This window comes from Thrips palmi, unplaced genomic scaffold (assembly GCF_012932325.1).
Source record: "Thrips palmi isolate BJ-2018 unplaced genomic scaffold, TpBJ-2018v1 HiC_scaffold_11, whole genome shotgun sequence".
NCBI classification, from domain to species: Eukaryota; Metazoa; Arthropoda; class Insecta; order Thysanoptera; family Thripidae; genus Thrips; species Thrips palmi.
The window spans coordinates 6,501,704-6,513,013 of NW_023144622.1; the positions used below are offsets into that span (position 1 = coordinate 6,501,704).

An 11,310-nucleotide genomic window follows, 5' to 3' on the forward strand; every position below is an offset into this window, starting at 1 on the left:
GTGTGTGTGTGTGTGTGTGTGTGTGTGTGTGTGTGTGTGTGTGTGTGTGTGTTCGCACACAGGTGCGTTCGATAGCTGCCTGACCAGGACGCCTCCTAATTGCCCTTTATTTGCGTTAGAAACGTTTTCTTCTGTAATTGTCGTCGAAGGCACGGAGGGATTGGGGGAGGGGTCACGCAGGCCTGCTGACAAGTGCCGAGGGGAAGGGGAAAGAGGCAAATAAAAATAAAGACAGGGGGAGGGATTGGTTCGGCTTCCTTGGATTGATGGCCCAGTGCGAACGAGCGCACCTAGGGCACGCCTGGGCACGCCGAGGGGCGAAGGAAGTCCCCTGCATTCTCCAAACGCTATTTCGGTCGCGTCGTACTTTGTACGTGGTGCTCGCCCCGCCGTGCCCCCTCCCTGCTCCCCGTCCTTCCACTCGGCGGGGGGACGGTCTCCTTCGATATTCCAGCACGGCAACGGCCGCACCCCGCCGCACCCAGGACATGGGCAACACGACGCGGCGTCGGTCGGATGCTCGGGCCCTTGTCCATCAGCGGGAGCGGGGCGGCGAGGACGACAGCGCAGACAGCGAGGACAGCGAGGACGCGCCAGCGGCTTGAAATAGAGCGGCGGAGCGCGTCGCAGGCCCTGAAGGCATCCGAGGACCTCGTGCCCTGCCCAGGACCGCGACAACACACACACGTGCCACGCCACGCCCCGCCACGCCCCAGTCGCCCCGACCTCGCCAGGCCATTCCACGTTGTCCGTGGTCAGGGTTCCTCCTCACCATTTTATTTGCGCATCGCCCGCCAAAGAACTGGCACTGCTTTTGTTTGTCTCCGTCTGTGCGGTTTGTTCCCAGCACCCTGTTAAAAAATTGCATCTCGATTTTTAGAAACTTTTTATGTGAGTGAACCAGTTAAGCAAGACCTTCTGGCATTAAAATTAATAAAGTTTTAACAAAATTGTAAAAAGATATGTTTAACTCACATGCATCCATGTTACCCACCCACCTACGGAAACTCAAGTGTGTAGTTCACATTTTAGAGTCTACATGCAAGTCAAGTAACCATACGGCGAAAGAAACGATACAACTGCTCTCTTTATTGCACCATGACATGTGCAATAAAAGCTTCGGTTTCAAAAAATCACCCGTGATCAATGATGATGGGTTTGATTGAACACAGAGCCCCATTTTCCGTGTTGTTGTAAAGCCCCGTTGTCAGGGCTACGGGATGCCGGGGTGGCGCGCCCTCTTGAAGGTTCCGCGTTCCGAGAGTTTCCGGTCAATACGCTGGTCAGCTGAGTGTGTCAAACGCTTCGCTTGCCACAATTTCGCCCCACAACACACGACCAACTGGACATAAGTGTTTTGCGTACCTTTAATTATTTTCAACCTTCTTTTTAAAAAAAGTGTACAGGCGACTATTGCGTTACATGCTATTTATTGTTCAACGACTCACATAGTCTATACTTCGTTTCCGATGGTTCCGATGACGCCATTTGTGAGTGGCAGCCATTTTCTGGAAGCATTGTTTGCTAGTTATCTGTACCCGCGCAAGAATTTTGGCCTCCCGAGCGTTAAAAGTTCGCTCAAGAAGTCCTCTTTGAACAAATACCTACTACAATTTTGCACAATTGGTATTTTTTGAGAAGAGCTTGTTTAAACTGCTGTTTTGTGTTGGAAATTGCTGTAGGCAGCCGAGGACCATCGCTGCCCAGATCCTGTTCCCACTCTGAAACTTTTGCCATCTTCATCCAAACTGAAGGAAACTAGGAGAGGTATGTCAATTTTAAAACACTTTTGCGTTACTGTTTCTCGCTGGAATTATTGTTTAAAGTTCATATCCTTCCGTCTTCGCATGATACGCAATACGGAATGTTATCGTTCACTTATCGCTGTCGCAAGTTGTCTGGTTTGCCTTTCTGTTGCAATGTAAATTTAGGATTAGTTTTTTAAAAGCTTGTGCTATTTGTGTAAATTTTTCGTTCTCTAATTTTTTATTGGATTCCTGCATTGTTCTGCTATGGCAGCAGTTCTCCATGCCCAGTGACCTTGCTACCAATTATTTTCGTCCACTTCATGGTTGCACTTCAGCAAATGACCTAACCTCACCTTTCCTTAGTTTCAGAAATGGCAGAGGATTTCGACGTGGAGGCTATGCTGGAGGCGCCCTACAAAAAAGGAGTAAGTTGAACTTTTTTCTTCTCTACTGAATTAATGATATACAATGTTTATGGAGTCGTGCTTTAAAATTTGTTGATGGGAAAAGTAAGCATGATTTATGCCTGTTGATTTGTGAGTCGTCTAGCTAATTGACTGATAAAATGTTAGGTTTAAACCTATTCACCTAATTTCATCTTGTTGGGTCGCTTTGAGTCAATTTCATTATTATTAACTTCTAACAATATATCACCGTGGAGTGATTTCATTTGTGGCAATCAAATTTCGTAAACTTTGTGTTGTTTTTGTTTAAATCATACTGTCAGTGTGTCAGATATCTTTAAACATCAACAGGAGAGTGGTTAAGTTGTTGATAGGCTTGGTAGGTGGTTCTCAGGGCATCATAAAACTGTTGGACCTGTTTGTGACTGCACATCTGACTAAGCCTCTTCCTATTTTCTGTATCTTGTAGACCATTATGTCACTGCTTGTTGCTCTATGCTGAGCCCAAGTCCGGGAGCACATACGACTGAGGTAGTACAAATTTTATAGGTAATGATATACTTTATACCTACCATACCTATCTGTTGTATGCGTGAGTAATGCTTGTTGTATTCTTACCTAGCAACCATGGACATGTCATTTTAAACTGTTGTGATGATTGGACAACAGTAAAAAAAAATCCTTATTGTACATGTGACTCTTGGATTATTGCCAAGCCTCTTTTCATAGCAGCAATGCCACTTTTCATAAAAGCCCAATTCATGATCAGCAGTGGAGAAATTTTTGATTGAACCTCCTTTTAATTCTTCTCTGTTGAAGATATAATTTTTGGAGTGGAATCTAATATCTGTATCTTTCAAATTTTGATATAAATAGTTAATATGCAAATTTTTTTAGTAATTGTTGCTTAGACAAGAATTTAGTTGAATGAAAGATGGCAAGTGTCACCAAAAATGACTTTGAAACATCAATGCAAGCAGTAAGCAGGCATTAATAGTTTTAAGTAGAATTTAAACTAAATCTCACTCCACCTGTATCACACGTCTCTCCAAATCTATAACTCTGCGAAATAGACATGTTCATTAATTGAAGCACTCTAATTTTATTTTTACCATTTGATGTTTACAAAAGCATCACTTTTGTCATGTTTACTCATTTCCTTTCTCTTGGAACCAAGGAAATGGGTAGGGGAGTAGGAAAAACTGTTGTATCTTTAAGTACAGCTCCATGCAAACTACTGAATGTGTCCCCTTCTGTGTCACCCCAGGGTCCCATCTAACTGCACTGGCAGGCAATGGCTCCAAGGATTAAGGCACACGAAGAGAGCTTGGAGTGCCTCATCTTCAGGATTCAAATAGTCCACGCCCCAGATTTTCACTGATGTAGCGTTACTAATTACATTCGTCGTAGTGATTTATCTACATTAAAGCCCGTCTGATGTTTTTGTTGTGGTAACTTTTATAATGAGCATTGCTAGTTTTGAATCAGCAAGCTAAGTTTTCAAACATTGTACTTTCAAAATTTAAACATCTTAAATAATTTCTAGCATCTTTCCTTTGCTCCAGTTTTTACCTTTTTTTTCATAACTTGCTGGTTAAACCTACCCCTGATCATTTGAGTTACACAAATATTTCTGACAGGCTTTGTAATGTTGTTTCTTTTTTCAGCTTCCTTGCTACAAATTTTGAGGGCACTGTGCAATCGTGTTGGGTCTTTAGTCTATGTTTGAGTGGACGGATGTGAGATTCCCAAAGACTAGGGAATTAAAACTGGGACTGGTACATTTTAATCAGCAGAATATCTCTGAAATTTCATCATTTTTCAAATTAATGCGACAGATTGGCCTTTATATAATTTTCAAATTTAACTGTAGGGAATTTTTCAAAAGTAGCTGGTTTATTTGGAACGGTTGTTTGATGAGGCTGTATCTTTGCAGAAGTAAGCGATGTGGTTCAGTTCTGTATTTGGCCAAGCTGTGGAACGCGAGTTAACTGAACCTAGGTAAGTGTTGGGGGAAGGCAAGGATGGAGGCGACGTCATGACAAGGGTGGAAAAAGCATGATGCGCAGGTTTCTCAACCTCACTATTAGCCATGCTTGGAAACTGCGGAACTGATAGGAGCAGGTGATATGTGGGCGGGGGCAGGCCATTTGGTCTGCCGTAGAGATGAATTGAATGTGGCATCTGCCACGAACACCAGTTATAGTACCGTTGCTAATTTTTGTTTTGTGCTTTTCTTCTTGTTCCCTTCAACTTCAACCCTTCCACCTCTGGTTGCTGTGGATTATCAACTGTGTGGTGTGTCTATAGGAAGATGGGCCAATTACCAAGATCTCAAGAGAAAATGGGACGTCGGAAAGCAAGTAAGCATGCATTACCTGCTCCTTTTTTTTTTTTGTTTCTTGAAGCAGTGTGAATCCTTTTTGGTTTCTCCGTCGCCTAACTTGTTTGTGTGTCGCAGGAAAAGCAAGAGAAGAAGCCGCAGCCGGTCCCGCGACAAGAAGGAGAAGGAGCGAGACCGAGGAGAGCGAGAGCGAGAGAGAGACAAGAAGCGGGATCGTAGCGGGGATCGTGGCGGGGACCGTGTCAGCGCTCGCGGTGGGGACGGCGGCCGGGATCGCGGCAGGGATCGTGATCGGAAGCATCGCAGCCGCAGCCGGGACGGAAAGCACCGCAGTCGCAGCCGAGACCGCAAGCATCGCAGCGGCAGTGGCAGCCGCAGCCGCGAGCGTCGCCGCAAGCGCTCGCTGACGCCCCTGCTGCTGCCCCGCCGGGAGAGGTGGGTTGCCCGGGAGGTTGCCCTGACGGTTGCCCTGTCTTGGCGTCCAACAATCTTGTTTGCTCAATTTGTATTTTCTCCTTAAAGGTTGTTTTCCGTGTTTTCCAGGGGTAGTGGCGGCGGTGGTGGTGGCGGCGGTGGCGGCGGCGGCAGTGGAAAAAGAAAAGGTCTTGACAGGAGTCCACCTACACTCCTTGGAAAGCCAGATGAGCTCACGCCTGAAGAGCGTGATATGCGCACAGTCTTTTGCATGCAGTTATCCCAAAGAATTAGAGCCAGAGATCTTGAAGAGTTTTTCTCGTCTGTTGGAAAGGTGAGCCTCAAAACATTCATTGATTTACGATAGTCTTTTGTGATGATTCTGCCTTTTTCTATGATTATATTCTCATATTTTTAGGTGCGAGATGTGCGACTCATCAAATGTAACAAAACAAGACGCTTCAAGGGCATTGCTTATGTAGAATTTAAAGATCCTGAATCTGTAACTCTGGTAAGTCCTCTTCTACAGTTTTCCAAAGTGCAAGATAGTTTTCAATGATGAAACATGACTTCTAAATACTACTCAATTCTCTTTTGCAGGCTATGGGGTTGGCAGGTCAGAAACTTCTTGGTGTCCCTATCATTGTCCAACCAACACAGGCTGAAAAGAACCGTGCTGGAAACTCAATGCCCAATCTTCAGCCTAAAGGAACACCTGGGCCCATGAGACTCTATGTAGGGTCATTGCATTTTAACATCACTGAAGACATGCTTAGGGGAATTTTTGAGCCATTTGGAAAGATTGACAACATTCAGCTCATCATGGATGCAGAAACTGGTCGTTCAAAAGGATACGGCTTCTTAACTGTAAGTTCATTTTATGGTTTTTGATTCTTTACCTCATGTGTCCAGTATATCACTCTTTACCTTATACACCTTATCTTTTTCAGTTCCACAATTCAGAGGATGCCAAGAAAGCACTGGAACAATTAAATGGCTTTGAGCTAGCTGGGCGGCCTATGAAGGTTGGAAATGTCACAGAAAGGACTGAAAATGCTCAGGGCCCTTCAATTCTGGATACGGATGAATTAGATCGCACTGGTATTGATCTGGGTGCTACTGGTCGATTACAACTCATGTACAAACTTGCTGAAGGTAAGATCAATTCTAAACCAATTCTAAGAACAATTCCAATGTAGAGTTGTGATCTAAACCTTGACTTTTGTCTTTCCCTGCAGGAACTGGCCTCCAAATTCCTGCTCCAGCTGCAGCTGCTCTCAACCTGAATACAACAACAGGTGTCCCTATTGCGACAGCGCAACCTGCCCCTCCCATAGCCACTCAATGCTTTATGCTAGCAAATATGTTTGATCCAGCAACGTAAGTGAAACCTCAAAGAAATTTCTGTTGAATCTATAACTGTTACCAACCAACTGACATGGAAAATCAACTTGTTTATTACAGGGAAACCAATCCAAGCTGGGACACAGAAATTCGGGATGATGTGATTGACGAATGCAACAAGCATGGAGGGGTCCTGCATGTTTATGTTGACAAAGCTTCACCAACTGGCAATGTGTATGTTAAATGTCCGACGATTGCCACAGCTGTTGCTGCTGTAAATTCCCTTCATGGAAGATGGTTTGCAGGTACACATTCTATTAATTCATTAATACTGTACATTATATTTAGAGAATGGTCTGGTTTTCATGTTAAATATATTTCATTTCTAATTGGTGGCTCTGTCTCCATTTCAGGACGAATGATTACTGCAGCGTATGTACCTTTGGTGAATTACCACAATCTCTTCCCCGACACAATTACTGCTTCGCAGTTATTAGTGCCGACCAGAAGGGGTGTCTGAAGAAGAAGAAAACCATATGAACTAAAACTGTGAAAAGTCTAGTGCATTCGTGCCTTCATCCCATCATCTGACAGCTGTGCTGTTCTTTACATTAGACCAAGCTATGGTTGGGGGTTCTAATAGTGTGTAAGATCAGAGATGACTTGAATACCTGGTCGTTAAAGACTGGATACTTTTGGTGTTACCATTACCATATTTTCTTATGCTTGGGCGCACAAGTGTTTTAGTCTTGTGTGTCAAAGATATTCCCTACATTTGGGTATATCAAACCGGTTTTTATTGTGTCATTTTTTTTCCCACACATAGATGTGCTTCTTGTGATGTGGAATTGGCTGTGAATTGTGCAATTCCTTTAAAGCACTGCAGCGGGAAATGTTGTTTTTCCACAATTATGTATATATTTGTGATGTTACTGGTTTTTATGTTTCCATTGTGTGGAAATTGTTGAATAGTCACATGTATTCTAATATCATTCCATCCTAGCTGGACAGCACTATATTTTGTTTACCGGAACTGGCTTGGAGGAAAGTTTGTTATCAATAAACTCTGTCCCTTTTTTTTCTTCCTTTCTTTTTCAGTGACATTTGTATGTGTGCAATTTCACTGTTAATAAGGTCAAATGTTTGTGACATAATCAATGATTCATAAATCGATCTTTTTTTAAAAAAGTAACCCAACAGCAGCTTCTTTTATTTTATCATCCTTTGCCGAATCCACTCATACATACAGCAATTTAGGCCGAATTCTTTTGTTCTTCTGTACTAGCCTCCTTAGTTTTTTCATATTCAATATGCATTTCTCTTAACAGTTCAAGTAATGTGCTTAAATTTTCTCCTGTTTTTCCAGATATAGGAATTATTTTAGCATCAAGCTTCCACAAAAGAGCTTGCAAATTTTTCTGCAACAAAAGCAAAATTTATGAACTTACAAAATCTTTCTTTTCCTAAGAAATGAGACAAGCATACTTTACCTTTGAATCTGGTAGATCAATTTTGTTGGCTATTATGAGTTGAGGCCTATCTGCGAGCTCTGGGCTAAACTGCCGTAACTCATGTCTCAGTGCTTCCAATTGGTTCCATGGTTCGGGTTCTGAAAGATCCAGAACCATAGCCAGTGTACTACAACGTTCAGCATGTCGCAAGAAGCCTATGCCAAGGCCCTTGTTTTTGTGAGAGTCCACAACAAGTCCAGGCAAATCTGCAACTGCAACAAAAGTCAAATCAAATTTTTCTCCAGTTTAGACACAAATTTCAGAACATCCTTGTCAACTTACCAGCTAATTGAGTAAAATCACTATATTGAACCATTCCAACATATGGTCTTAATGTAGTAAAGGGGTATGGGGCTACTTTAGGTTTTGCTCTTGATATAGCTTGTAGCAAAGTGCTTTTTCCAGCATTGGGAAAGCCAATCTGACAATTAAAAGACCACATGAATTAAAAAATATCATTTTGTTATAGAGAAACTCTTTGTGAGTTTGGAGAAAGTAAAGCTATCTTACAAGACCTATATCAGCCATACTGCGCATTTCCAGGAAATAATCATTAGTTTCTCCTTCACCACCATATTCAGCTATTTGAGGCGTTTGGTTGACATCAGTTCTGAAATAATAGTTGCCATGGCCTCCAGCACCTCCACGAGCAGCCACAAATAAAGTGTCTTCCAATTCCATATCACCGACAACCTTCCCATCAGCATTTTTTAATACTGTTCCAATGGGAACCTGTGCACCAAGAGAACAAAACAACAGGTTTTGAAAGAGAAAATAAAGATAAGTTAGGAGTGGTTTAACCAAATTAAAATTACAGTAAAACAACCTTTACAATTGTATGCTTTGCGTTTTTACCAAAGCAATTTTTGTTTTGACCAGGCTCTCCATTATCAGCCTTAACCGTTGGTGGAATATGTGATAAATCCCGTACTTCACGAGTTGACTGCACAACATAAATTATTACCAGTCAAACATTAGGAAATCTATGACTCTTAAAAAAATATAAGTTTATTTTTAAACAATACAAACATGAAAAACAACATGACCACCAGAGCCACCATCCCCACCATCAGGTCCGGCAAATTCATTAGCCCAAAGTCTTAAAAGAGAGATGCAGCCTTCACCACCATTTCCTCCTATAGCCACAACACGTTTATAATCCACCATACTTTTTGCCTGTAACAACCAGTATGGAGTTCAGTATCAGTTTGAAAAATTTACCTCATAACACAAGATGGAAGAGGAAATATGATTGTTTGCAATTTTACCATGTTTTTAAAGGATTTTCCCTTTTTGGGACGAAGTGGTTGAGCAGGAAGAGCAGTAGACAAAAGGCGGAGACTCTTTGGAGGTCCCTGACAGCATGACCACAATACTATTCTCTGAATAAACATGACTCTGCAAAGAAGTTATCCCAATTTTAAAACAATATAATCTAGGATTCTTTTGAAATGTTGAAGGGGCAGGACTGTGAAATATATTCACAAGAAAATGAAAGCAAAACAGAGAGATTTTATTTAATACAAACACTTAAAATAGTTTTGAGTGCTTTGCCAAGAATATTTTGATGAAAATCCAAGACAGTTTTCCTGCTCATTGGGTGTTCATAAGATAGATAAGTTAGCCTAAAACACATACTGGTTTCATTAGAAGTAGTGAATTCACTGACTTTGAATACATTGATTAAAAACTCCCCTGCAAGATCCCATAAAACACAATATAATTTTTCCTCTGTAAAATGTTCCCCTATAATAAATGATATATCAAATGTATAGGGCACTGGGTAAGGACAAATTCCAGTAATAGAGGAATTCCTACAGTTAAAATCACTGTGAACACAATCCGCCCACATTTGTCTCCAACTTTTAAGAGAGAGGAGTTGAGTCACTAATGCATCAATAAATATAGAAAGTACAGGCTCGCTATCACAACAGCTTGGATAGAGTTCTGCTATAAGTACATCAGGTTTGTCACATTGTACAAGAAAAAATTGCTTGGGCCCTGCAGCATTTAGACTGCAATCTTTCACACTCTTTTGACAATTTGTTACATTGAAATCTGCCAGTAAACTGGTCATAGAGGATAAGAACATGTTAACAACTCCATTTCCTAAGCATAATGTTTGTATGGCAATTGGTGCTTCACTAAATTCTTTTAAATCACCATTTAGCACATAGCAAGAGTACAAATAAAAGTCACACTTCGAGTTTTTCCAAAGCTGAGAAGCTAGAGTTATGTCTCTTTCTTGAAATCTTCCATTTAACGGGCTAACACCTACATGATGAACAATGGACTTGGATTGAAGTCTTGCAAATATCTGAAGTTTTTCTAGAATAAAATACGAGGGAGATGCTCTATTTTCCAGGATGTTTTGCTTAATTTTCCTGGCAAATAGAGGCCTAGAAGCAACAGAGTCAATGGCCCCATTTTGATAGTAGCTCGTAACTACTTCTAGTTGGTCTCCCAGACATTTTTTAACAGGTACAAATGTATGAACCATAGCATCTTTTGTGTGAAATCCTTTTTCAAGGCTTCGATATCCAACATTACTATACATAGGGTACAAAGACCACTGAAATGGTGAGCACTCTACCAGAAGCAAATTAGCATGACCTGCCATGTCAACCACCTGCCAAGAGTCTGTCCATGTTCTTTTTCCCAAATAGTCAGCTCCTTGCCCACTGCATAAAGAAATTAAAATGACACCAGTTGGAACAGACAAGAGATTTGAGGCACTTATAAAGAACTGACGAAGAAGATCTCTATTTAAATTAATTTTCATCTTTCCTCCCGTATGAGGAAAGTTGAAGATGATCTTGTCAAATTTCTTTGATTGAAGTACAGAGTGAACGTGAATTTTGGTTGCATCGATTCCTGTCATAACGCACACTCCTGAAACAATAATAATGGGTGACATAGTCTCGCAGAGAGCTTAACAATTAAGATGTCAAAAAAATTGAAAATTTACGCAGGTTACTGAGCAACTTACCACGAGACTTTAGGATATCTGTGTTTTCAATTTGAGTTTCAGTGAGAACAGACTCATAGCATGTGGCAGTTATTTCAATCTCTTTTCCAAGGTTTAATAAACCTACAGAGAAAGAAAAATTTCCTTCCCCAAGTAAAAGAACTGAGTCCCCAGGAAAAAATATGTCAGAACGCATGTTTGTCGATTTCAGTAGCAACTGGAATGTAAATTACTCATGACAAACTTGATTAGTAGACATTTTTTGACATTTAGTTGTAAGGGGTAAGATTTCTTCAGTAAAGAAAAGAACAGGGCAAAACTTCAATAAAGTGTATATTTATAAGTTGATACTAACCCTTCGGTGAGGTGTCTATGAAAGCTCCTTTCACTAAGGAAACAGTGGGGATGGGGGTTAAATTTTCCGCAGGACAGTCGTATTTTGGAAAAATTGATAACGGTGGTATGCTGATGTGACAATACCACGTAGAAGAGACTAGCACATTAAAAAATATACCACATGTGAGATTTTCGGTGCTTCAAAAACAACAAGTAAGTTACGTTAAATTTGCCATACTCC

At 41.2% G+C, this 11,310-nt stretch overlaps 3 protein-coding genes across 4 annotated transcripts in view; 2 read left to right on the forward strand and 1 right to left on the reverse strand.

The window, feature by feature from the left end:
• LOC117639275 overlaps positions 1-11,310 on the forward strand; it is a 380,425-nt gene that overhangs the window by 37,851 nt on the left and 331,264 nt on the right. The window lies entirely within an intron of this gene.
• LOC117639284 (RNA-binding protein 39) lies at positions 1,466-7,451 on the forward strand. Of its 2 annotated transcripts, XM_034374812.1 has the most exons (12): positions 1,466-1,767; positions 2,112-2,173; positions 2,622-2,683; positions 4,463-4,515; positions 4,614-4,931; positions 5,040-5,244; positions 5,329-5,421; positions 5,511-5,777; positions 5,861-6,065; positions 6,149-6,290; positions 6,375-6,559; positions 6,668-6,774. In XM_034374812.1, exons 3-12 carry the CDS (start codon positions 2,648-2,650, stop codon positions 6,772-6,774), a joined length of 1,611 nt encoding a protein of 536 aa, XP_034230703.1. In that variant the 5' UTR covers positions 1,466-1,767; positions 2,112-2,173; positions 2,622-2,647. The 2 variants fall into 2 exon arrangements, with proteins under 2 accessions (XP_034230703.1, XP_034230702.1); XM_034374811.1 differs by lacking the exon at positions 2,622-2,683 and having other exon boundaries at positions 1,468-1,767; positions 6,668-7,451.
• On the reverse strand, positions 7,426-11,308 carry LOC117639705. The gene is made up of 10 exons (XM_034375581.1): positions 11,089-11,308; positions 10,755-10,950; positions 9,281-10,657; positions 9,034-9,161; positions 8,795-8,941; positions 8,592-8,708; positions 8,276-8,497; positions 8,048-8,186; positions 7,745-7,977; positions 7,426-7,672 (listed from the first exon to the last, which is right to left on the reverse strand). The coding sequence occupies exons 2-10, from the start codon at positions 10,927-10,929 to the stop codon at positions 7,508-7,510; spliced, it is 2,703 nt and encodes a 900-aa protein (XP_034231472.1). The 5' UTR covers positions 10,930-10,950; positions 11,089-11,308; the 3' UTR covers positions 7,426-7,507.

What these genes read in the sequence shown, in the direction of transcription:
- LOC117639284 (XM_034374811.1), top strand. Translation starts at nt 2,120, where the DNA reads ATGGCAGAGGATTTCGACGTGGAGGCTATGCTGGAGGCGCCCTACAAA. An exon ending in AGGCGCCCTACAAAAAAGGA is followed by an intron (nt 2,174 to 4,462) that starts GTAAGTTGAACT and finishes GTGTGTCTATAG; the next exon opens with GAAGATGGGCCAATTACCAA. An exon ending in AAGGATACGGCTTCTTAACT is followed by an intron (nt 5,778 to 5,860) that starts GTAAGTTCATTT and finishes TATCTTTTTCAG; the next exon opens with TTCCACAATTCAGAGGATGC.
- LOC117639705 (XM_034375581.1), bottom strand. Translation starts at nt 10,929, where the DNA reads ATGCGTTCTGACATATTTTTTCCTGGGGACTCAGTTCTTTTACTTGGG. An exon ending in TTTAAGTGTTTGTATTAAAT is followed by an intron (nt 9,162 to 9,280) that starts AAAATCTCTCTG and finishes TTCTTTGCAGAG; the next exon opens with TCATGTTTATTCAGAGAATA. An exon ending in TGATTTTACTCAATTAGCTG is followed by an intron (nt 7,978 to 8,047) that starts GTAAGTTGACAA and finishes CTTTTGTTGCAG; the next exon opens with TTGCAGATTTGCCTGGACTT.